At 48.3% G+C, this 23190-nt stretch overlaps 1 protein-coding gene across 1 annotated transcript in view; it reads right to left on the bottom strand.

Annotated features, from left to right (window-relative positions):
• Positions 1-7675: 7675 nt before the first annotated feature.
• Positions 7676-23190, bottom strand: part of Colq (collagen like tail subunit of asymmetric acetylcholinesterase) — a 38459-nt gene continuing 22944 nt past the window's right edge. Inside the window, exons 12-17 of the mRNA XM_059274077.1 lie at positions 20495-20600; positions 13825-13964; positions 13108-13227; positions 12641-12761; positions 10990-11092; positions 7676-9077 (exon numbers count right to left, since the gene is read on the bottom strand). Of these exons, the coding sequence (XP_059130060.1) occupies positions 9008-9077; positions 10990-11092; positions 12641-12761; positions 13108-13227; positions 13825-13964; positions 20495-20600 (660 nt within the window). The 3' untranslated portion in view covers positions 7676-9007. The remainder of the gene's footprint in view (positions 9078-10989; positions 11093-12640; positions 12762-13107; positions 13228-13824; positions 13965-20494; positions 20601-23190) is intronic.

The following is a 23190-nucleotide window of genomic DNA, read 5'->3' as shown; positions in this document are numbered from 1 at the left end:
GCCAAACAGCTCCTCCTCAAACCCACCCCTTCAAAGCCCGCCAAACACAGCTCCTCCCCCACAGAGGCTCAAGACTGCCCCTTCAAAGCCCGCCAAACACAGCTCCTCCCCCACAGAGGCTCAAGACCACTTCCACAGGGTATATAAGCAACATCCCAGAAAACAGACACGTAGTTCTTTTGGTCTCGAGTCCCCATCTCCTCTCTGAGGGGCCAGGGAATCGCCCGGGAGCACTTTACCCTTTAAACCTGGGCTTTCCAATTCCGGTCTGATTCAGTTTGCTGCTTCGGTGGAGAGGCCTTCAGGAGGCCTAAAACTTATCAGTTACATCCTGTGGAGTAGCACAGAGCAATCTGGAGGTTTCATAGAAGCTTCTTAAATACTCTGTCCTCAATTTCTTGCCCTCAGTTAACTGTGGCAAAACTTCATTTTGTGAATGAAAATTTCCAATGAAGGACAGATATACACAGAGAGAACATAACTATAGATACACAGCTTATTAAATTCTGTGGTTGTTGTAATGGACTGGAAGGTGACTAATCTGGTAAAGGTAATGCAGACAAGCTTGCAGACATGCATTTGTTTCCATGGGAACCAACTTATTGATGGAGAGAGAGAAAAAAGTCACAATTGTTCTCTAGCTGCATATAGGTGGGGGTGTCGTGTCTCCACACTCTAAAGCTGGGACATCTGGTTTCCCATTCCTCACTTACGCTAGAATCTCTCCATCTGGTGCCCTTTTATAAACATATTACTATGTGTTCCATTTGCATGATTTGGGACTTTTGTTATCTTACTTTGGCTGCAAGAACTCGAAGAAACATAGAAGGCCAATATCAAACCATCACCTGAAAAATATGTTAAGGGAATGTGGGCATCTGTAAATTGTAAATGTGTTAAGACTGTTGTTAGGCACAAACTGAACCAAAATGTCTCCTATAGATACCTGGGTAACAGTTATTAATTGTCTTCCTCTTATTCTTTCCAAGAGCACAAACCTTCTAGTGAAAGTCCAGATAGCCTCTAAGGCTTGTTCATGCTTCACTGAAGCTAACATCCTTCTAAACGAGCATGACATGTTCTGGATGATTGAAAATTGGTCTAGGTAACCTGCACTGCCTTCTGCTCTCATCCACATTCCTCTTAGATGTGAGCAGTCTATACCCCAGCCAGAGACAAGGGATTCACAGAGTAAGAACTCCTGAATATGGCAAATATTTGAGGACATAAATATGTTTATCCTGATTTAAATATTACAAGACAAGCTGGTATACTACTTACCCCAGCACTCAAGAGGTGGAGGCAGGAGCATTAAAAGTTCAAAACCAGCCTGGGTTGCATAGGAAGACCCTGTCACAAATAAAAAATGTACATGTATCAAACACTAAATAGTGCCCCCATTAAAATGTGTAACAGGTTTTTCTGTATCCATTAAAAATTTAAATGCCAAAGAATAAACGTTATAAAGTTCAAAACTTACACATGGCATCTGAGACAATTTTCTTGGTGTGGCAGGAAGCTTAGGGCTGGGTCTGAGAGTTAAGCTAGATCCCTCGCTACATCATCCAGCTACTTTAGCTCACCCAGTTCCACCTGGAATGCCTTGCCACATGGTGCACACACCTGGGACCCCCACCTGACATTCAGCTGGCCATGATCTCACTTTTCTGCATCCATTCACACAGCTGCCTCAGCACAGCCTGCTTCTGGCTTGTGGCCTTGGCTCCCATTAGGCTGTAAACTTCTAGATGTTTCATTCTTAGTTTCTCTGGGGTCTCTAATAGGTATCTCAACAAATTTGGACTGGCTAAAATTCCATGCTAAGAGAGCTATCCCTCCCGGGGATATTTATCCCTCTTCTATTTATTCTGCAGCTGGGACCCCTGATCTCAGGTGAACACAGACTTGACCATCTTGGTGGGGAAGTGGTTGTGCACATTCACTTCCTAAGGGAGTTTTGTTGTTCTCAGTGAACAGCTACCTCTGTCATGCTACGCAAGAAATCATCCCCTATGTAACTTAAAGCAACAAGTGTTCATTTGGCTCACAAGTCGGTGGGTTGGCAATTTAGAATGGGCTTGGCTAGGCAGTTCTGGGCTAGCTGGCTCCTCCACAGGCCATGCAGTGTGAGGTTTAGCTCATCTGGCATGGCCTTGGCCAGCTCAATTGGAGCAGGGACACCCCTGTGTTACCCTCTGTGAGCCTTGTCTCTGTGGCCTGGTCCAGGCTGTCAAAGGCAAGGAGCAAGAGCTAGCTAGAGAGGAGAGGTGGAGAGACAGCTCCATGGTTTAAGAGCACTGGCTACTCTTCCAGAGGACCCAGGTTCAAGTCCCAGCTCCCACATGACAGGTCACAACTGTCTGTTACTCCATTTCCAGGGGATCCAACACCCTCACACAGACATACGTGCAGACAAAACACCAATGCACATAAAATTTAAAAAGAGAGAAAGAAAACAGGGCAGTAGGGTCACTGAGGCCTCTGGGGCTCTGCCACTGTGTGTATGGCTCTGAGATAGGAAATCCCAGTAGGAGCAGACTAGTTTCTTAGATTCTATTTCTGGTTCCTGCAGAGGGCGCCAAATGCAAGCCAGCGGGTCCTGTTGGCTGTTCCTACCCACGCACATACACACCCACCCCTTTGTGCTGTAGTTTGCTTCCTTTCCCCCTTCTGTTCTAAAAGCAGCTTGAGGGAGGAAAAGGATTGTTTGGCTTATGGATTACAGTCCGTCACCCAGGGAAGACAGGGCAGGAACTCACGGTAGGAGTTTGAAGCAGTAACCATGGAGGAATACTGCCTCCCTGGCTTGCTCACTCTGGCTGCCTCAGCTACCTTTCCTACACAGCCTAAGCCCAGCTGCCCGGGGGTGGCACCACCTATAGTGGGCTGGGCCCTCGCATACCAGTTAGCAATCAAGAAAATGCCCACAGATGTGCCCGCAAGCCAACCTGATAGAGGCAATTCCTTCATTGAGGGTCTTACTTTCCAGGTGTGTCAGGTTGACATGCGAAGCTATGAGGTCTTCCTTATCCCAACGACATTCCAGATTCCAGTTACCGTAACAAACCACCCAAAACTTAGTAGGTTAAAACAACAACCATTTTATATCATGGGATCTGTTGGTTTAAGGTTTGGGACCATACTTGGCTGTGCAGATCTGCTTCTGTGGCTTCATTCACATATCTGGCACCTGGGTGGGGATGGCTGGGAGGCAGGTCATCTGGGCCCATCAGGCACGAGGCCTGCATGGCCTTGCACAGCCATCTCGGGTGAGTTGGCGTTCTTCTGAAAACCTGGCTCTCTCTGGGTATATTCTGAGGAACTGTGTGACCTATGACCTAGCCTGAGGAAGTCCATAGTATTCTATTGGTCAAAGCAGCCCCTCCCCTGTTCAAGAGGAGGAAAGTAAGATTGCTTGGCTGTAATGGATGTATATTTAAAGCCCCACCCCCAGCCCTGTTTTTCACTCTTGTGCCTCAGCTACACCATTGGAAACTGGAGATGTCAGAGCTTTGCCACAGAAAGTGTCACAAGTGACCCCTTTCACACCCACAGAAGCTAGGAGAAATGAGTGGGGACCACTACCTTCCTTCATGAAGACTTTCTTGGAGAGTTGTATGGGTCTGGGAAGAACTCAGGGTGGACCCTCAGAAGGGAGCCCCTCAGATAAAAGCAATGGGGGTTCACTTCCTCTGCAGCTCAGTGGAGCTGGGTAAGATAAGATAGGGATCCCTTATTCCACCACTCCTTGAAACAAGGCCTCACGGTGTTGAAATGGGTGGCTTTGAACTTGCTATGTAGCCTAAGTTGGCCTGAATTCATGATCCTCCTGCCTCAGTCTCCAAGTATTGGGATCATAGATGTGTGCTACCACACCCAGCTTCACTCTTGTGTCATATGCTGAGTAACCTTTGCTCTTGGAACCTCTGGGCACATATGTAATTAATGCTGGAATACGATCTTTGGCCAGTTGCCAATGGCTTTGACCCAGGAGCTGCTCTTTCTCCACATAGGTAGAAGAACCAAACTTCACTGATGGTTTAAACCAGCCTGCTCCACTACAGGAGATGGATGGGGCTAGATTCCTGGGAGCCGTCAGTGGGCCGTAGGCTGACCTGTCAATCATGTGAGCTTTAGAGGTTCTCCATTGATATATGCCCAGTGTGCTCTCTGTGTCCCTATTAGGTTGGTTGATATTTGTGTATTACAGGAAATACTCAGAAATATGTTCTAGTACTTTCCCTAAGTACTAGTTGCTAGGTTTTCTCCAAAGGCCATGCTGTACTTACACACATGTCAACTTTATAGCTGGGTAGTGAGGAGTCCTGGGCTGGCCTCTGATAGACTGTGTCCCTGGGAGTCAGTTGGGCAGAACAGGGCCCTCTCACTAATGAAATCCTCAAAAGCCAGTTCAGTACTGAAAGTGCACAACTTCAGCCCAGGAGGCACCACGGCCATCTCATGGCCTGCCGTTCATCAGACACCAAGAGCCAGCTACAGAATTAACGGGAAGTGACACTGCCAGCCTGCTTTGTTACTGCCGTCACCTGACACTTTTATCACTGCCAGTCTTTGTGACTGAACTCACAGGCTGTTGTTCCTCTGCTCCCTGAAAGTCAATCAGTATAAAGGGAGTATCCCACTGTTGCCTGGGAAAACTGACCCTCACGGAAAAGCACAGAAAAGCAGTTTCAACCTCTAGCCTAAACACAGAATTGTACACACACACACCCCCATGTGTGTGTATGTGTGTGCAAGTGCACCTGTCTGTCTCCCTCTCCCTGTGGCCTCTATGTTTTCTTTCTTTCTCTCTTTCTACATGTATGTATGTGGGCATGCAGGGACATGTGTGTGGAAGTTAAAGGGCACCATCTCTGGGGTTGAGTGTTGTTCTTCCTTTATTTATTTATTTTTTTGAGACAGGGTCTCTCACTAGCCTTGAACTCACCAAGTAGGCCAGACAGGCTGCATTGAGGGTTCCACCTGTATCTGCCTGTTTGTCAATGATTTTTTTATATAATTTATTTTTATTTTATGTTCATTGGTGTTTTGCCTGAGTGTGTGTCTGTGTGAGATGTCAGGAATCCTGGAACGGGAGTTACAGACAGGTGTGAACTGCCCCATGGGTGCTGGGAGTTGAACCCAGGTCCTCTAGAGGAACAGCCAGTGCTCTTAACTGCTGAACCATCTCTCCAGCCCATGGCGATGATATTACAAGTTCACACCCCTATGCCCAGCTTTTTTTTATTATTATTATTTTTTTAGTATCAGTTCTGGAGATCGTACTCAGGACTCAGGTCCTGGTGCTTGTCTGGCAAGCCCTCCCCAGCCTGACTGATCTCCCCAGCTCCCAGCTAATTCCTGATAGGGTTCCAGGCACACCACTCCATATTCATCTCAAGTCCAGAGTCTGTAGAGAATCAGGCCCTGCATCCACTTTGCTGTGGGGCCTGATGTCAATCCCTTTGGTGTAGCCTGCTGTGGGCTTGGAGCCTAGCTCACCACTATTCAATTTACAGATTACATGCATCTTCCCCCGAATCCTGTCCCTTCTGTCTCGGCTTGAAGAGGTGACCCTTGTTCGGGTGTTTTGTCTCCCTGCAAGTCAAGGAACCTACTTGGTGGTTTTTTCCCTAGTTGGTGGGACACACCAGAGAGGTGACCTGCAGTAGTATAAGAACCACAGTCTTTTTTTCCTGTTTTACAATAAGGGCTATGGTCAAAACAGGTACCACAAATCAGCTCACATAAAAAAACACTGCTGGCTCTCTGAATAGGTGATTTACTAGGTCCAAACCAGTAAATAATCATCTAAATGTGGGAATCCAATCTCCTTCCCCTTCCCCACAAATTCCTCCCCATCGTTCTTGAGCTGTGGTACCCTACGAGGCAGCCTCTCTCAGTAGGTCCGAGGGAACCTCTTTGGAGTCTGGGTATGTACAGTGTTCCTGAACATCTATTGCAAGTGGCTGATACCCTGTCGGAAAGAGAGAAGGTCCAGAGTGATGGCCACTGGGATGGAGAGTGTTTGCATCTATGGCAGTTAGCTCTGTCAACTTGGTGCAACTGAGAATCGCCTTGGAAGGGAATTTTGATGAGGGACTATCTGGATCTGTGGGTGAGTCTTCTGGGGATTGTCTAGATTATGTTCATCGATATGGCAGGAGCCAGCCCACTGTGGGCAGCTTCATGCCCTGGGTTTGGGTCATAGACTTTGTAAGAGAAGAGGAAGCAAGCTGAGTAGTAAGCATGCACACACTAATTCATTTCTGTCTTCTTGAGTGTGGATGTGATGTGACTAGCTGCTTCATGTCCCTGACATCTTGACTTCCTCACAATGATGCCTATAATTGTCAGTGAAAACAAATCCTTTCTCCTCCAAGCTCTTCTTCTAAATCAGTTATTACTTAGCCTCTGTCTAAGCATGTGGGCACATACATGCAGTGGTATGCATGTGGGGCTCAGAGAACAACATGCTGGTTCTCCCTGGGTTAGAGGGACTGGACTCAGGTCATCGAGTCCAGTGGCAAGTGCTTTTACCTGTCGAACCATCTCACCACCTGACCCGCACCCCACCCCCATGCCACCCCCACAGCTGTTTTTGTCGGGATATTTTATCACAGCAACTGGAAATGAAACTAGACACATCCTAACCCTTATTCTTGGTCCTCAGTGGTCAGCCAGGTAGCCATTTGTTTCTGATAAACTCTCAGAGGATAGGCTAAATGCAATATTGTGGCCTTTGTCATCATGGGTTCAGGAACCCAGTTCTGATCAACTCGGCAGACACCATGCTTCTGACTGTTTAAAAACAGGCCCGGGACCCAAAACAGGCCCAGTGATCTAAAGGCAGACTTAACTGGGGGCTCTGGGGGTTGAGAGCCTGTGGGGCAGTTGTTCTCCACTCCTCTGGGTCATGCTGGGAGCAGATAGCACTCTTGTTAGTGGAAGAGACTCCAGCAGCAGACAGGAGGCAGAGAAATGAAGTGGGGACCCTTCACTGAATGCTGTCTACCTACCACTGGGCACCTCAGTTGTCCGTAATCTCAGCCACTCATGGTGACAGCCGAGGGAATCCCTCGTCATCTCTGGGGAATGCCTTGTCAGGGTTATAGAGCATCATCTATACACGGGTGAGTTGGCAGAGTTGGAAGTGCAGCCTCCAGCTAACTCCAGGCGAGGCGCTGTAGCAGCTGTGAGCTCAGGGAGTATCCTCCGTGTTCTTCTCTCCACACTGCAGCCCCTCTTGGAGCTCCATGACGGCCATAAAATTACCTCAAGGGACATTTACCTGGCACATATGGGCTCTGTGGCTGCCTGTGAAGAGAATCAGGCCACCTAAGGCCTCAAGTGTGTGCTGGTCTCCAAGGTGTGGGACTTGGGACAGAATGCGTCTTAGCTAGATCTACAGGTGGCACTATAGGTCTCCACCCCACAGGTCCTCCAGCAAGGTGAGAGCCAGGAATGAGCTGGCAGGGCTGGACTTGGTGATCTTTGGTAAGCCTCACTACCTCTTTGGCCATCAGTTTCCTCCATTATCCTCAAGGAAGCTGGGTGCCCTGAAAATCCAGCCATCTAAGAGTTTGGGAAGTAGAACTGAACTCAGTCTCTCCACTCCATCCAGGATCAGTAAGCATTATCCCCAGCACCCAAAGGAGAGTGGGCTACAGCCAGGTATCACCTTTATTCCTTGCTTGCCCACCCAGAAGCCCCAGAATAGTAATGTAAATAGCATAAATGCCTGCCTTCGAAGACACGGCCTTCAGCTGATTTCTCTCAGGAAATACAGTTCACAGTTCTGACTTGCTGGGTAAGAGGCTGCCTGCCGAGTTCCCAAGGCTTAGGCTCACTGAAGAGCTTGTATAACAGCCCAGGAGGCAGCCTACGTGGTGACAAGGTAGGTGTGTGTATTGGGGTGGGGGACAAAAAGAAATGTCTTTCCAAAATAGAGCCAAACCCCACTCAGGAAATGTGGGGAAGACAGTTCTCGGGTATGCAGGGTTAAGGAGAAATGAATCCCCAGGAAAAAGGAAGAGGTCAGGCACACAGGGGTAAACACAACGGTGTGCAAGATACGGGCGTGGAAGAGGGTCACAGGGCCCTTCCAGCAGGCAGCAAGGACTCAGCAGTGGAGCCCTAGACCAGGGAAACCAGCATGAGAAAACACCAGCACCTGCCCTGGTCAGGGTGTGTGGAGTGCGTTTCCCACACAGAACATAGTTGTGAAGAGCACTGTCAAGACAGAGGCCAAGATGGCACCTGGGATTTGAAGCTACAACCACTGTCCCTTTGAGAACGTCAAGAGGAGGAAGGTTTCTGTTCTGATGTGGTTCACATGGCAAGGGACTCGGCCGAGTCTCCACCTTTTTCTTGGGAGTGAGCTTGGATCTTGAGGCTTTCTCAGTGCCTCTGACTTCACATGAAGGTGATGGGGTTCTGGCCAGTTGAAGGGTCCCTCCTCAGCAAGTCTGAGCTGGGAGCTGCACCAAGAGCATCTGCTCACCTCCTCTTTTGTGGTTCTTAAATCTTGAGAGACCTCACAACGGGCTGCCTTGGGTGAGAGCAGCTGTGCTCGGAGGTCTGAAGGGTGCAGAAGCCTGTGCACCAGCACTCCCAAAGCCGGATGAGAGCAGAACAAAATGCATGAGCCCTGGCCTTCCCATTGTCTAACAGTGCTAAGCCAAGTCCATGGCCAGAGCCAGCATCTTTCCAGAGGAGATAAGGCATTACAGCCAGCTGTTTAGCCAGATGTGGGGGGCAGGGGCAGTCTCCAGAGTGGACATGTAGAAGGTTTCTGGTTCTTTTAATTAAGACAGGATGCAGTGGTCCAAAACTCTTCCAGTCAAACTGAGTCAAAAGCATGTCTTAGCAGCAAGAATGTATCCTTGTTTTGTCGCATGAAGGTCAGTGGACACTGGCCCAGGAGAGGGTAAGGCCAGCATGATGTGCGGGGCAGAGATACAGCCGCCAGTTACATGGGCTGCAGCCCACCTGTTCCTCGAGCCCCTCACGTAAAGTAACGGCAGGGTGTGGAGTCGATGTAGCAGTACTGGGTGCAGCGAAGGTCTCCGTACGACCTGAGGGAGACAAGGATACTGATCAGGGCAGAGGCAGCAGAGTGGGCAGGGGCAAGCACATTCTAAAAACGACTGGTGATCCAACTGTGTTAAACTACCGTACCCCTGAGGACCCAGGTCTAGGAAAGCTTTTCTGCTTCATTTGGGGTCTGGGGCTCTGAGAGGTTGAGTCAGAGGGACTAGGGTGGGAGGGACGGTTAGCCCCGATGCTAACACATCATCTATGAGACAGTCACCCCCTTCTCGATGCCTAAGGGTGTCCAGTGTTATCTGTGAACTCACTCAGTACTAATACAAATGTCCTCTATTTGTGCCCAAGGGGCAGCATTGGCCTGGTACGGTTGCTGAGCTCTTGGAATTCAGCTAGTGTGACTAAAGAACTGAATCAAAAATCCTAATGATTTCAAAATTGAATAGCTACATGGAACAGGGCTACCATGTTGGAGAGTGTACTCTACACATCTGCAAATGCAAATGATAACCCCCAATGTCTTATCCACACGCATTCACAATGGCCTCTTGGAAGCTTCTAGATACCAGAGGAATAGCCCCAGTGAGCTGGTGAATAAGCCTTCGACTCCCAGTCAGATGTTGACAATATATGACTCTATGGAGCCCTTAAGCAGCTCAGTCAGGCCAGATTCAGTAGGTGGCTGTTAGGAGCCTTCCTTAGTTCAGGCATTGGGCAGTGCACACAGACACATATGTAGTGAGATCCTGGCCAAGCCTACCCAGGGTTGAAGTCTGAGGGTGACTGGAGGTGTGCAACTCCTTCAGCCAGGTTGCATATGCTAATATGTGTTGGAGGGTGAGTGTTGAGGAGACCCCTCTACCCGAGAGTACTGGCTGGATGTAACTGTGGGACAGGTGATTCCCAGCCTGCTGAAGACCTGCCAGAAGGTAAGTGATGGAAGCCAAAGCTGAGAGCATTGGACTCATGGGAGACAGGTCAGCAGACGACAGGTCAGCAGATGAGTGGCTCCCGAGAGCACCCTATGGCTGATTCTGTGGGGGTCAGCTGAGCAGGAGCCATTTAGCATCATTCTGTACTGGAAGGTTACATTCTGGGCAGGGGCTGGGGTCTGTAGGTAGCTTGAAGATGCCATTGTGGGAGCAAAGACGCCAACATACTTGAATGCCCACTGAGGACTCTCTAAGGTAGAGAGACAGGTCCTTGAAGGGGATATTTTCTTGGAGGGACCACGAACTGGCAAGATTAGGTATTTTTACCTTTATATCTTAAAATTTATGTGTGTGTCTGTCTGTCTGTCTGTCTCTCTCTCTCTCTCTCTCTCTCTCTCTCTCTCTCTCTCTCTCTGTGTGTGTGTGTGTGTGTGTGTATGCATGTGTACGCGTGAGTGATGAGGGTGAGGATGTGCCATGGTATACATGTGGAGGTCAGAGGACAACTTTGTGGAGTCAGTTCTCTCCTTTCACCTTTACACAGGTTCTGGGGATTGAACTCAGGTCACCAGACCAGCGTGGCACGTGCCTTTTCCCACTGTGTCATCTTGCTGGCCCTCCTTTCTTTCTCGTGGAACTGGGAATTGAATCTAGGCTTATTGAGCTATATCTTACGTCCCTAAGGTTACATATTAGTTCTGGTCTGATCTCCTTTGAATTTGTGGGAGGTGGGTATTGTGCTCTGGGCAGACAGAAGGAGTCTGTGAAGTGCCCTCAGGCTCCTTGCTGCCTGCCTGCTGTTCTGCCCTGGCCCAGGATGGTGCTGACGGCTGTGGCTGCTCTGACTGAGGCCTCTTGGGGACCGTGACTACTACGTGTTCACCAGGGGAGCATGAACTCTACCCTACCTCAGTGTCTACAAAGTACCAGGAACACAAAAGTCCCTTAAGAATATCTGTGAAGGAAAGCAGGAAGGGGGGTGCTGGAAGAGTGTAGGAGGCCTCCCTACCCAGGGAGATAGGTCTCGCAGGTCAGGTAGCCAAAGTCAGAGCCGTCACAGTCTTCCACGCCCTGGTGCCGGTAACCGTCCCCACAGTAGGCCCGGTGACAGTCTAGGGAGACAAAAAGTATAGCACTGAGAACAGGAACAGGCTTGTCTACACAGCAAGGACAGTGTGGCCCAGTGGAGTCCCTAGAGCATTCCACCCACTTGAGAACCAACTTCTGGAAGGCTTCAGACTCACTCAGGACTGGACTAAGCGTCACACTGACATACCAGGGTTCTGTATAGCACACCTGCCATTTACTTGACAGGGGGACAAGGGCCTTCATGTCATCTGCAAACCTGGGAAGGTGACACTGCCTCCTCTTCATAGAACTACTGTGGAACATTGGTAAGGCAAGGCTTAGGGCACTGGAACACCAGACCCCAGTGCGAGAGCATGGTGAAGCCTTTGTCAGCACAGAGCTCTGGGGAGGCAATCTACCACTAGGCTCAGCCTGTGTTCCTGAGGGACCATATGACCTCCACAAAGACCTCTATCTTCATACCAGCAGTAAGACTCTATCCATCCTCCATCCATCCATCCATCCATCCATCCACCTACACAGGGTCTTGTTATGCAGTCCATACTGGCCTTTTTATTTTTGGTGATCTTCCTGCCTCAGTTTCCCAAATGTGCCACCATGCCCGGCCACCCTTATTTTTAGAGGAAATGGAGACCTCACTACTTGGTTTTGATTGAAACAGCTCCTTTCGAAGGGATCCAGGGAAGAGCCAGTGCCCCACAGATTGCCATCCAAATCTGCCAGCGGACTGGTGGAGCCGCATGATTGATAACAACCTCCCCTTGCTTCTCAACCCTGCTCTAGGTGGAACTTCAGCTCAGTGGCTGCCATCTGTCTCCTGAGGACGACAAGGACAGCAACGGTGCCCACACATTTCCAGTTCTGACCTCAGCAAACCGAGTCATGGATGGACGCACTGACCCCCAGCCACATCCAGACAACCTCCGCACAGGTCCGCTGGAGGGATCTCTGAAGACATGAGACACTGGCATGTCAAGCCTCTCTTACAGTCAAGAGAGCCAGGCTGGAAATGGCCCTCCACTGCCATCCTTGATGAGCTGGGTGGCAACCAGAGCCAGCAGCTGAATTTGTTCTGACTCTGAAAACTGTACTTCTACCTCATCTCCTGCTCTGATCACCTTATGTAACAAAACAATAAAAACTCAAAAATCAAATCATCAAAAACCCTCCACAGCCAGGTCCCAGCACTATCACAAAAGATGGAGACAGCTTGCCCTGAGTGTCCACCTAGAAAAGGAGCTCCGTCCAATCCAGGCTCAGCCTCTCCTGCCTTTCTAGGGTAGCAAGTGAGGACCACCACCTTCCCCTTCTGAGCTTGCAAAGAAGTAGGGCTTGGAAGAAAGAGGGCCAGGGGCAAGGAAGACCTCTCTAGGGGGCATGATCCTGAACACCTCCCTGTTGACATGCTTGGGTGAGGGAAAAATTAACATGCAGCCTGGAATTGGGAAGGGGCTCTCCAAAGCAGCCCCTGGTCCACTGTCCCTTGCCTTTGCCTCAAACCTTCACAGCTGGTAGCCAGGGCTTACCCCACCCCCTCGGCTGTCAGGTCTCCCAGGCTGGGCCCCACTCACCAATGCAGTCGTCCCCCACATCACGATTCCCGTCGTCACACTCCTCCCCAGGCTGCAGGACGCCATCCCCACAGGTACCACGCTGGGTTACAGTGTAACCCACAGGGTAGAAAGGGGTCAGCTAGCCAAAGAAACACACAGCCGTTAACGAGGGTGGCACGCCCAGGCAGCACAAAGCAGGCGAGTCAAATGTTCTGGGTCTAGGAGGCATCCCTTCGCTTCCTTTAGTAAGGGTGTGAGAGGCCATCTTTCCCAAAGGGAATCCTGGCTCAAGGTGAGCGTCTGTTTGGGGATGGGGCTGAGGGGGGCTGCTCAGAAGACAGGGAGGGAGGATGGGTAGCTCTCTCCTGCAGACACAGAAGTGCAGTCCAGCCCCAAACGTATAGCTTTCTTCCCTTCTAACAGGAGTGTCCCTTTCCCGGCTGAGGACAGCAGGGTCACAGCCCAATGGGCCTGCCCCAGAGTACCTGGATGGGGAGCCAGCCAAGGCTGTCTTTGAAGTACAACGACCGCTGGTCTCTGCGAAAGGCGATGGCATTCTGAGTGTTCAGCTTCTCCAGCTCCTCCTGGTTGTTGACCACAAAAATCTGCCAGAGAACATAGTGGTCAGGGTCCAGAAAAGCTTCCCCACTGGACAGGGAGAGCCAGAGAAGACTGTTTGCTTCTCACAGGGAGGAGTATCGGGAGGCCCACACCACGTCAATCCAGTTCAGAATACTTTGAAACAAAATTATCCACCTTGACTTCACATATTTAAATGTTTATTTTAGCATGTTACCAAGGCTTAAAAGACGATGCTACAGAGGTAAGTAATTTGACACCTGGAAATGTCTCTTCAACAAGGATCATACGCAATGGTGATCGTTACAAGCAGTACTGTGTGTTGGAACTCAGGGCGCACTAGGCAAGCACTAGCCATTGAGCTACATCCTTGGCCAAAACACAGCTCTTTCAGACAATATAATCTCAACCACATCGGAGTTAGTCTTGAAAGTAAAAAGTGGGGGGAATGTCCCTACCCTCTTGTTTTCTTTTGACTTTGCCCCACCTTGCAATTTCCCACAGCGAGTGGGTAGCGGTTGTAACAAGGGAAAGTGAATTTTCCTAAAGAACATCACGAAGGCCTTTGACCAGGGAGAGAGCATCCTTGGCACCCACCCGGACCACGCCCTGAAGAGCCTTACCGCAGGAACTCTCGGGGAGCCCGGCCCATACATGGAGTCCGAGTGCAGGGGGTTGTTCACATTCACGGGAGGTCCACAAAGACATCTTCCTGGAGGCCCTGGGAATCCTCTTTCTCCTTTCAGTCCCATTACAAGTTGTCCTAGGAGGCAACAGACTGTCGTGTTACTAGAGCCAACAAGTCAGGAGACGTGAGCAACCTGTGCAGGGAAGAGAGCGAAGGCTTGAGGCAGGCGACAGGCGGGGAGAGGCTCCCAGCCGTGACGTCTGGGAATACAGGAAAACAGCCGTCAAGCAATGGGCCTGCCCCTCCTCCCTGCCTTCAAGACACACGGACATCTGGTCCTGCAGCAGCCTTAGTTACTAACAACCTGTGGGAAAGAGGAGGGTTTTGTTGTGACCTGCAGCCCGGAGTGTGACACCTGGAGTCTAATAGATCACCTGTTGACTATCTCTAGATTTCCTTGTTGAAGAATGCACTCTCTGTGTGACCATTATTTAAAGGGTCTTCTTGCAGATGGTTATGCAGTGGATGGAAAACTTTTACCATATTTAAAAAATGATTATTTTTATTTATTTGGAGGAGGAGGGAGGTTGTGCATCTCAAGGCAAGGGAATGGAGGTTGGAGGACAACTTTGGGGAGTTCCCTCCTCCCACCATATGAGACCTGTAGATGGAACTCAGGCCATCAGGCATAGCAACAAGTGCCTTTACCCACTGAGCCACCTTGCCAGTCCAACTTCAACTGTCTTTTTTGGTTTTGTTTTTCAAGACAGAGTTTCTCTGTGTAGCCCTGGTTGTCCTGGAACTCACTCTAGACCAGGCTGGCCTTGAACTCAGAGATCCACCTGCCTCTGCCTCCTGAGTGCTGGGATTAAAGGTGTGTGCCACCACCCCCTGGCCCTTTCACTGTCTCTTAAGTTTCTTATATAAAGGATATTTACAGAGGAATTTTGGGATATGTGTGTGTTTTATTTCTCCTGGAAGAAAATAGAACATTTTCTGCTCAGGGTATTTCTCTCCCCCAGTACTGAGAAAAGTCAGGATACATCCTGGAAGAGTATGATTAGGAAATGCACTCTGGCAATGTCTAGGTCTGTAGTTCTCATTTTGACTCTTACTCATCACTTATTTTTGATTTTTGAGATGAAGTCTTACGATATTGCCTAGCCTGGTTTTGAACTCCTGGATTCAAGCAATCCTCACGACTCAGCCTCCAAAGTGACTGGAACTTCAGGTGTGTACCACTGTGCTCAGTTTTGCCTGGACTTTTTTTATAGTGTTTTCCTGGACGCTACAGGCTGACCAGGAACTTGCTATATATCTCAAGCTGGCCTTAAAGTGGTAACAATTCTCCTGTCTCTGTCTCCCAGGTGCCGGGATTACAGGCTTAAGCCATCACACCCAGATTCTTCAAATTGGCTTTTAAAGGCCTTCATGCCTGAGTCACACTCTAAGCAATTCCATACGAATCTCCAGACATCTGTGGGTTTGTTTCCTTTTTCAGTGCCATGGATGGAACCAGGGCCTTGGCATAAGCCGGGTTAGTGCTCTGCCACTGAGCCACACTCCCAGCCCTTAGGCATCCATAATTTTAAAAGTGTCCAAGATGTTTCTACTGTCCATCAAGATGGAGAACCACTAGGGAAATGGCATGTGTACAGAATATACCCCCATCAAATCATCCTTCTCACCCTCCATCCCTCCTTCTCCAAGGGTCTCTTCGGTTCCTTCTGTTCTCAATTCAAACATCACTTCCTCTGAGAAGCCCTCTCACATCCTCCCACTCCGGCACATTTGCTCTGGTACATTCACTTACATCTGTTCTTCACAGCACTCCTTTCTGCTTACAAGCCTACACACTCAGATCATTCCATTAAGGTCTCTCTTCCCTCAGGGTAAGACTGACAGGGGCGGGCCAACACTTCACACATTTGGAACAGAGTATCTATTCAATGATTGGATGATTAATTAGAGAGCAAAGGTCTTGTGAAAGACTGGAAGTCACGGCTGTCTGGCAGTACAAGGAAAGAGAGGTCAGGGCAGGGTGAAAAGATTGGTGAGCACATGCCCCTCCTCCGGAGACAACAGGGGCCATTGGAAACCAGCCTGTCCTTGGTCTTAGGCAGTCAGTGGAGGCAGACAGGAGCTGGGAACATGTCTGTAGATGCTAGAATGGCAGCATATAATGTGAACCCAGGGTGGACTATCTGGCCAGGACCATAGGGAAGAGGCCACACACTAAAAAGTGGAATGACCCCACCACCTTCAGCCTTCCTGAGCTGACTCATAAGCTGGTCCAACACCAGATGTCAAGTTACAGCTCTAACAAGGAATAGGAATAGAACTCTGTGGGAAAAGCTTCCACCTTAGGTTCTGATTTTTCAGAAAACTCTGAAGAGACAAAGACACCACCAGCTCCAGAACATCCTGGGTAAAAACCTGGGAACATGAGGAGTTTCCACCAGGAAAAGTGGGGCTGTGAGAAGGAGAAACTTGAGCGTGGCATCGGAGCAGCCTTCTGGAATGTTCTATGACCCCAGAACTCCTCCAGAATATAGTCTTGGGAAGACTCAGGACTTTTCAGATTTAGTTAATCTGGTGTGGCTGAGACCTGAACTCACGCTTCGCCTAACTCTGTCCCATTCAGGTGGACAGATCCAAGAATACGAGTTCTCTTGGGGAGCAGTCATTCCCGGGTGCCACGTGGATTTGTTTATACCCTGTCTGGACACAGGAAAGAATTAGCCAAGTTTGTAATTGTATAATTGCAAATTACATCTTAAATTTTGCCTTTCTTCCCTCCTCACCACCATCCTCTTTCCCTGTAACTTGAGTCATTAAAAAGTCCCTACCCTCTCCAACTCCTCCAGCACCAGCTGGCCCTGTGGTGCTGAGAACCAGACCCCAGGCAGCCTCCCAACAGGACGTGGCAGGGAGCCTGCCGCCGCCACCACCGCAGTTCCCCACTGCTTCCGCTTCCTCCCAGTTGGCAGAGGACATCCTTCATCCTGCCAGCTTCCTGCCATGATGCTCTGAAGGGCACAACTTGAACTGCCTCACCCCAGCGTTTCTGCCATGCTCTCTTGTCAGAGGACCTTGCTCTCCATTTTTGGTCAGGAGCCTCTTGCAGAAAGCTGGTCAGGAGGGCATAGTGTGAGAAGACAGAGGAAGACAGAATGGTAATCAAAAGGCTGTGTGGGGCTTCTAGGAGCCACGGGTGGAATCTGGACCATGGTGGCCACTCGTCAGCTCTGTAACCTTGAGGAAGCTCAGGGTTCTTAGACACAGAGGAAGGACTGGGACAGACCAGCAAACTTTACCTTGTGTTCTCTAGAACCCAAGGATATCCCAAGGAGGAACTGAGGAGGGGGCAGGGAACACAGTTTCTTCTTGAGTGGCTTTGTGGCTCTTTGTTGGTCTGTTCTCTCCAGGCTACCCTCAGAACTTCCCATACTCCTCAGTGGATCCCAGGCTATGCCACAATACCTGCTAGGTTTGAGCTTTTATCAGATTAAAACTGTGAGGAGTCACTCCAGGGCCTGCTCTAACTCTTGTATTATTACCCAAGTTAGGCTCAGGGATGTCCCTTCTAAAGTCCTACCTACACTCCCAGCCCTGCAGATTTTCACAAAGAGCAGGGAGATTGCTCCATTTTGCCTCTTTGCTCCCTTCAGCCTCCTTCCTCTGAGTGGCTCCTCAGAAAGGAAGTGATTTGAAGAGAAGGTGGAGGGAAAGAAAGTCAGTCAGAGAGATGGTCTACGATCCTGCTAGACTGCAGGTGTAACCCAGGAAGGACAGAGGAAGTCTCTGTAGGGACCAGTCTCTGTGTGGTTCCAAGCACCAGATGCCATGGGGGATGTGGTGCTGACTCAGTTCTGGGGTGACTGGCATCTAGAAGGAACATGAAACACAGCTGCAAAAAGCAAGAGTCAGCTCGGGGTACAGCTCAGCAGTAGGGTGTTTACCTAGCATCTATGAAGCCCTGTGCTCCACACCCAGTCACACACACACACACACACACACACACACACACACACACACAGAGGCAAACACTTATACTGAGTGGGCATATCATCTAAGTTGGCCTCAGTGGCACACGTCTATAATCCTAGCACTTGGGAGGTAGAGGCAGAAGGATCAGGAGAGTTTAATGTCATTCTTAGCTACATAGCGAATTAAAGGCCAGTCTGGACTACAGGTCTATATGAGACCCTATCTCAAAAAAAAAAAAAAAAAAAAAAAAAAAAAAAAAAAAAAAACCCTCTACAAAAAAAAAAGAAAAAAAAAAAGAAAAGACAGACAGACAGACACGGGGCAGGGGGGTTGTTCTCAGAAGGTAAAGGCATTTACCAAGCCTGATGGACTGAGTTTGAGCCTCAGGTGAAGGAAAGAACCAATAAATAAGTTGTCCTCTGACCTCCATATGCACACTGTGGCACACACACACACACACACACACACACACACACACAGATAGATAGATAGACAGACAATAGTATGAAAGAAAAGGGAAAGGAGGAAAGAAAGAAGCAAATCGCCAATGGCAGAGCCGTAACAGAAGGACAGTGCACCTTGTTGGGAGAGGACAGGGTAGCAGAAGGGGAAATAGGGTACCCGTCCATGAGAGATATAACTAGAAGGTTGGAGAAGGAAGGAAAACAAAACTGTGCTGGCTGCTAAGTCCTTGGGTTCCAATTCTCAAGACTGACAGCATGAAATTGGCTTTGTGAGAACCTGCTCACAGCCCCACGCCCAGGAAGGAAGCCAAAGGCAGATGGGGCTAGGTTTACAAAGACACAGAAGCACAATGGGACCATTAAAGTCTGCCAACCACCTTCGTCTGCATCCACCTCACCACATGTCCCCAGAATCCTCAGGTTTTTAGCCCCTAAACACTCCAAACCCAAGAAAGTTCTTTCCACAGGCAAAAGCAGGCTTCCACCATGCTCAGTCCCTGATTGGTAGCTCATGGTACTCCAAGAATTTCCAGTCATAGAAATGCTGCAATGCCCAAGCATAGCCTGAGACAGTGATCTCCTCAGGCATCTATGGAACATTAACATAAATAAGAGGTGGGCAAGGAGTAGGTCAAAGCAGGAGGGTCCTTCCTCATTGTCTTCCTGCCATAATTTACCAGATCTTCAGCTAACCCTTAGTTGGTAGTTAAAAAGGTAGGAAAGAAAAAAACCCAAAAGTCTGGTTCTTCTTGGCATCTTGACAGGATGGGTCCAACAGAATAATCTTTCCATGATAACCTCACTATGTGTGGCAAACATGTTCCCATAAATACAGTAGGAGAAAGACATTGCAGAATTTTTCAATGTTCCCATTTTATTAAGAAAAAAAGTTGTAATTGAAGTTGTGGTTCCTTGGCTGGAGAGATGGTGTAACATGAATCTTAAAATGGTCTTTTAATGAAAAACCCCAGAGCCAGAAATTGGCGTAAATACTAAAAGATCAGAGAAGTAGAGCAAGCCAACTCTTACCTCTAGGACTCCTCAGCCTGAAAAAGCCTCTAGTTCCTGTCTACTCACCCCTTATATACCTTTCTCTGCCCAGCCATCACTTCCTGGGATTAAGGACGTGTGTGCTTCTCAAGCAAAGGCATTAGCTCTCAAGTGCTGGGATTAAAGGTGTGTGCCATCAGTGTCTGGCTCTGTGTCTCTCCTAGACAGAGTCAATCTCATGTAGTCCAGGGTGACTTTGAATTCACAGAGATCCATCTGAGTTCCTAGTGCTAGGATTAAAGGTGTGTACCACCACTGCCTGGCCTCTGTTTAATCTAGTGCTTCTTCTGTCCTCTGATCCTCAGGCAAAGTTTATTAGGTTACACAATATATCACTACAAGATGGCACAGAGGTTAAGAGCACTGGTTGTTCTTCCAGAGGTCCTGAGTTGGATTCCCAGCAACTGCATGGTGGCTCACAACTATCTATAACGAGATCTGGTGCCCTCTTCTGGCATGCAGGTATACATGCAGGCAGAACACTGTATACATAATAAATAAATAAATCTTTTTTTAAAAGTGTGTTAAAATTTTTTTAATTGTGGTTCCTTTCATATAACTGAGGATAGATCTAGGAATGCTGTCTTTTTACAAGTGATGTGCACTTAAAGGCCTCATGTTGAGCTGATAAAGGAATAAACTAAAGGGCTTACCTAAACGAATTAAATAGTAAAACAAGGTAGAAACATACCTAGTTCATCTTCAATGATGGACTCTTAATTTCTTTTTAGCAGTTCCTTCGAATGAACACAACATATCCAATGCAAATAAACAATCTTTCATCACACTGTGTAAGACAGAAAAATCTGCAATGCCTTCTGGGTGTAAGATAATGATTGGAACAATGAAACACATTTTTCTAGAAAAAGATTTTAGTTGATGAAATAGGCACCTGTTTCACTTAAAGTATAAATGACATCACCAATGTAATTTAGCCCCTCTCTACTTCCTCCGTGTAATCTCCAAAATGTTAAGACGAAGTTGAGTGAGCCAAATCATAGAGAAATCATGAAGATATACGAAAGAGCCTCTGGCAGTTTCTGACAAGAAATACAATGCAGAGCTCTGCAGGCATCTCCTTGTGGTGTCTCGGGGGGGATCTAGTTAGGAGTACCACTTATAGGTTAAGTGAAGCTGCAGATGAGGCACCTGGGGTCTTACCTGCAGATGGGGCACCTGGGGGCCCTGGAGGACCTTGACGACCAGGTTGACCAGTAGGTCCAGGCTTGCCTGGTGGGCCCATGATTCCACTGTCTCCCTTCTGACCCTGACAGATAGAAAGAGAAAGCCTGTTGTGATATGATGGCATGACAAAGTTCCTTCCCCATTTACCTCTAAATCAGAGACCACCTAGCTCAGATAAGCAAAAACTCATGGTGGGATATATCTGGTCTCCAGCACGCAGCCTGTGAGAGGGACAGAGCAAGTGATCTGTGCAAGTTTGAAGACCTCATTAAGTTCTCACTCTGTTCTAGAAACATGGCACAGGACAATAGAAACAATCCACCTCATCTCCTGGCATGAGTTAGGAAATGGAGTCTCAGAGTATTTGTGCAATATTCTAGTATTGAGGTAGCTGAGGTAGACCTATAATTTAAACTTTCATCTACTTGTTAGGATTACTTTCATTCTATCAGAACTTTCTACCCACAGACTTCTCATTGCTCTCTTGGTAGAGACCCAGTTCCTTACTGAGCCCAAGAAGCAAGACATGGCCCTGCTCTCCAGCCTTGAGTCAGAGTGTTTGTTTGTTTTGTTTTTTGTTGTTGTTGCTATTGTTGTTGTTGTTGTTGTTGTTGTTGTTGTTTGAGACAGGGTTTCTCTGTGTAACAGCCCTAACTTTCCTGGAACTTTGTAGACCAGGCTGGCCTTGAACTCACAGAGATCCACTTGCCTCTGCCTCCCGAGTGCTGAGATTAAAGATGGGCACCACCATGACAGCCAGAGTTTATTTGTTTGTTTGATTGTTTTTACTTTTAGTCAAAAATACCATGATTCTTCTCACACTTCTCAAGAAAAGATTATCTTTGCACCCCAAACTCTTTATGCCCCCTCTGCCTTCAGTTTTCAGCTCCGATGTCCAAGAACAAGGTCTTCCTTGATCTCCCAGGCTGTACTGGTGTTCCTCACGGCATTCTCTCAACACTTTCTTTTTCAAGCTGGGAGTTGAAGTGCATGCCTGTCATCACAATACTCAATAGGCTGAGGCAGAGGGATTGCTGTTAGTTTAAACACACACCCCTGGCTCTTCCTATTTATTTTGGATCACTGATCATAGATTATTGTGTGGTCACTTCATCACTGTCTCCCCATGAGACATAAGTTCCATGTGGGCTAGAATCCGCCATGTGCATCTTCTCTCCCCAGACCAAATGAAGGAGAGGAAGTTGGCAGCACATGGGGAGGGAGTTTTGACAATCTGTCAGTCAAGATAGTTTACCTTTACAGTGAGGCTGGATAAATCATGTCATTGCTTTATGCCTTGGTCTTCTCTTCTCTAAAGTAGGGCCAGTACATACAGAGCCACCCGGGTTCACTGTGAGGCTAACAAAGATGGCAGAAGTGAAAATGTGGTTTGTGAAGAGTGAAGGGTGGGGCTGGAGAGATGGCTCAGAGGTTAAGAGCACTGGCTGTTCTTCCAGAGGTCCTGAGTTCAATTCCTGGCAACCACATGGTGGCTCACAACCATCAATAATGAGATCTGGTGCCCTCTTCTGGCCTGCAGTGCAGGCATGTGTTCAGACAGAACACTGTATACATAATAAACAAACAAATAGATAAATAAATAAAGGAGTGAAGGGTGATGGGGGAGACAAGCTGACTGTCCTAGTGGCTGGCCAGGCTTCATCTTCTCCCATGGAGAAACAAGTTTGATTTTCTGAGAGCATTTTGGAGATTCTGGCTGGGACCATGACTGCTTATATATTCTTAACCAGAGGACAGTCCTTTATCGGAGAAGGTCATCTCTATCCAATCGTACAGCTTTGGAAGAGACACACGGAGCAGTGAGCTCCCTCTCAACAGCTAGACCATCTAGATCAACCATGATGGTCAACGGGATGACAGAAGTCCAAGCCCAATGTCCCTTACACCTAAGAAGTCCTGATTGGTTAAAGAGAGTCACACCTGAAGATACTCCATTTCCAATCATACACTGGCTCTGTGAGGTACTGTCCTACCAACATGGCCCTAGGGGTCTTCTCCATAATACCAGAGGAGTTCCTAAACTTGTCCCAGGGGACCCATGAGGTTAGTCTGTTTCCAATTCTGCCCTCACAGAGGAGGCTGTTAATCCTCAGGCCAGGCTGAAGCATTCCACATGATAACCAAGATGGGTCCCAGAATGGCAAAGGAAGTCACACCAGCTTAATATAGCCAGTAAAGCTTGTTTTCCTAACAGCCAGGCCAGCTGGCTCTGAGCACAGGAAGTGCATGGCTTGAAGGAGCTGGAAACACTCCTTGACTCTGACACCAAGAGTAGAGGAGTCTGGCTTAATTGGTCATTGCACAGAAGAGGCCATATCTTTATGGCAGGTGTCGCTGAACCAAATTGTCCAGGGAAAGGATTCTTTATTCTGTATCTGCTGTGAACTCAGGAGGTTTCTCTTAAAGCCATTGTCTCCTTGATTGAAGTTTTTTCTTTCTCTCTTTCTCTTCCTTCCTTCCTTCCTTCCTTTCTTTCTTTCTTTCTTTCTTTCTTTCTTTCTTTCTTTCTTTCTTTCTTTCTTTCTTCCTTTCTTCCTTTCTTTCCTTTTCTTGTGGTTCTTGGACTTGAACTCAGGACCTTTTGCACACTGGGTACGCACTCTACCACCAATCCATAATCCCAGCCCCTGGAGGTTTTTATGATCAGGTCA

Source organism: Peromyscus eremicus, chromosome 9 (assembly GCF_949786415.1).
Source record: "Peromyscus eremicus chromosome 9, PerEre_H2_v1, whole genome shotgun sequence".
Classification (NCBI taxonomy): domain Eukaryota; kingdom Metazoa; phylum Chordata; class Mammalia; order Rodentia; family Cricetidae; genus Peromyscus; species Peromyscus eremicus.
The sequence above is the reverse complement of the archived record's forward strand: the minus strand, read 5'-3'. Positions and strand labels throughout refer to the sequence as shown.